The 2,832-nt window shown below is 40.5% G+C and overlaps 1 protein-coding gene across 1 annotated transcript; it reads left to right on the top strand.

The window, feature by feature from the left end:
- The first annotated feature begins 2,173 nt into the window (after window positions 1–2,173).
- Window positions 2,174–2,515, top strand: LOC149164091 (protein PTST, chloroplastic-like). The gene has a single exon (XM_089429367.1). The coding sequence runs from the start codon at window positions 2,174–2,176 to the stop codon at window positions 2,513–2,515; it is 342 nt and encodes a 113-aa protein (XP_089285493.1).
- Window positions 2,516–2,832: the final 317 nt, after the last annotated feature.

Here is a 2,832-nt window from a genome sequence, read left to right as displayed (position 1 = left end):
TGCCTGCAACGGGTCGCTTTCTATCGACATCGACACATTATCTAGAAAGATGACTTAGGAATCGACAGCACCTTGAAGTCTGCATGCATCAATGGCAGGTTTCTCGCCTTTGACGTCAGTTTACATCATTGACTTTCGATCAAAGGATTCCGTGAAGTGTTCGACATCAAAACATCTATTCACATTTCACGGGTTGTGCTTGGTACTTTGAGAACCATTGACATTACTGGTGGTTTCTCTCACGCTTGTTAACAGTTTACATCATCGACTGGTAATCAAGTGGTTTCTAACATGTTCGACATCGAATCATTTAATCACATGGCTAGAATCGTACCAATTCGGGAAGTAGAAGTGAAGACCCTGGATCTAGTTTCTACCATCCAGGCTGCGAGGAGTTTTGTATTCATTATCTATGTAGACTAATCATAAACAGATGGCTGCGTCCATACTGTGTCTACAAAAGTCTATAAAAATGATGTACTGCAAGATCATTCCTGTATCAGAATAGTTAGTCCATTAGTTAAAGTTTTGAATCTGAGTATGGGAATGCCTACCTCAGTGATGATATAATCTTATACATGTATTTTGTGTTGAAAATTGCAGGTTCCAACCAGGCCATCCACAAGACAATCCTTGAAATGATAAAGCGCTTCACCCTTCCTAGAATTACAAAACCCTAAATCTATTCCAGGCTTCGCACTTTAGGGGGCAATCTGTTACACTAAAAAATGTCACCATGACCACTTACAGTTAGTATGGCTCAAATCAACAGTCATGCTACCCTCTTAGGCAAGTCTTATGCCTCTGTTATCCATCTCAAACTCAAAGAAGAGAGAAAGTCTTGTAAAAAATATGTTTATCTCTGGGGTCGCAGGTTCTCTCTAGCCTTACCTGCGGGGACGCTGACCATGTTCACAAAAGGTGCGTCCTTGGACGCTCTGTATGTTAAGGGACAGGTGCGTCCTTCTGTAAAAGGCAAAATGCGCGAGTTTCATCTTAAAAAAGTTACTTGTGGTTACTTCTAGAACTTTCTAGAGGTCGGTTTGATGATTTGGATGCGCCTCCAGTTGGTTCATGTATCTCTATTAAGGGGGAACTTATCCCATCAATAAGGGAGCTATCCCACCCAAAGAGGGGGATTATCCCATTGATGGTGGACCTGAATAACCTCTTTACAGCACTATAAATAAAGACATTGAGCCAGAGGGAGGAGAGGTTGGAGCTATACATTTTCTTTGGGTAAATGCTGCAGGAATTAGGACTCCCATTTAGAACCTTGTGAGGAGAGATTGTCTTTGCTTGATTCTACTTGGAAGTGGGTGAGCTTTGTCAAAGTAGAGGAAAACCCTTGATGGACCCTGGGAGGAACTTGCACAACACCAAGGCCAGGTTGTAAGAGTTTCTTTGTTTCGTTATTAATACAAACTGGTTTATTTTTCTCAATAGCTTGTGTTAATGAGTTATTTCATGTGTTCCTTGGTCTGCATGTTGAATATATGTTTTATTATATGAAATGCAAGTGCTTGGTAATTGTTTGATTGTTTGTGGTTGCAGGAATTGACTTGAAGGAGGAGCTCATCCGGATCGGCAAGGACGGACTACAACAACCGCATTTTGGAATAAGGTAAGCCTAAACACTTGTAGTTTTCATGTTTTAAAAGGTATATTTAGAGAAAGATCACTCCATTTTGTCTTGTTTGTCGCTAGAGAGTTTAGACTCCTAGGGAGGTTAGTTGTGTCCGCACAAACGACTTTTTCCGCCACGACAATGATATCTAATTTAAAAACACTATTTGGTCCTCATAAAATTGGATAGTGCATAGTCAATTTACCAACACATGTAATGGCTTCAAAAGAAAAACCCAATTAAGATTATAACCCAACGTTGAGATCTTCAAGAGGCCACATGCAGGTCATTAAGAACAGATTCAATTTAAGAGAGAAATTCCATTTCTTCAAATATTGTCTGTCAAGCAAAGAGACTACGATCTTCACCAGTAATCAAGCCTCCATTGATGTGTCGTTGGTTCTATAGACACCGCAGAGATAGTGAACACTTGTAATTAGATTCGAAACCCCCAACGAGTCCCTAATGTCAGAGAAATGGATAATGGTATTATAACCATGAGGAGGAATACGGGATGGAGATGGAGAGTTGCAGCCCAAGACGCAGATGATTTTGAAGGTGGAGACAAGGAGGAATACGGGAAGGAGATCTCTGCAAAGAAGCTTTGCTATCACAGTTGGTTCCGAAGAGAAAGCTATGGAGTTATCAGAAGAGTACACTGATAATTCTAATGGAGCTTCATCAGACTTCTCTAGAAGTTATTTTGGACAGCCAGTTGATAGTACCGGGTTGGAATCCACGCGAGCAGATAATGTTAGAGCGAAGCTTATTAGAAAGTTTAGTGAAGCTAATCAACACAATCAACACCTGAAACGCCAGCTTCATGATAAGGAAAAATCTTTGAACAAATACAAGAATGAACTTGCAATTATGGAATTGGAGCTCTAGGCTCTTGTGACCCTAGCAGAAGAAGTGGACACGCAACGAATCGACTCCTTAACGCACTTCAATGAATACATTAAACAATGAATGAGATTTCGCAGGGATATGACAGAGATGTCAGCCTGCAGAACATGGGCAGAATATAAGCAGAATATGTAGGAGGGAGTTACAAAGAAGAGGGAAACTAAAAAAATGTGTTAGCTCTGATACCGTGTCAGGCCAAGCAGTAACTCCTCAAGGCAAAAATGATTCGTATGTATTATTCCATCAAGTAGGTCTTCATTATATACATGAGAGGGAGACTGTTCAGTTCATCTCTCGAT

Source organism: Pinus tabuliformis, chromosome 5_1, assembly GCF_031772625.1.
Source record: "Pinus tabuliformis cultivar Carrire ecotype Pingquan chromosome 5_1, CPIR1, whole genome shotgun sequence".
In the NCBI taxonomy this organism is placed as follows: Eukaryota; Viridiplantae; Streptophyta; class Pinopsida; order Pinales; family Pinaceae; genus Pinus; species Pinus tabuliformis.
The sequence above is the reverse complement of the archived record's forward strand: the minus strand, read 5'-3'. Positions and strand labels throughout refer to the sequence as shown.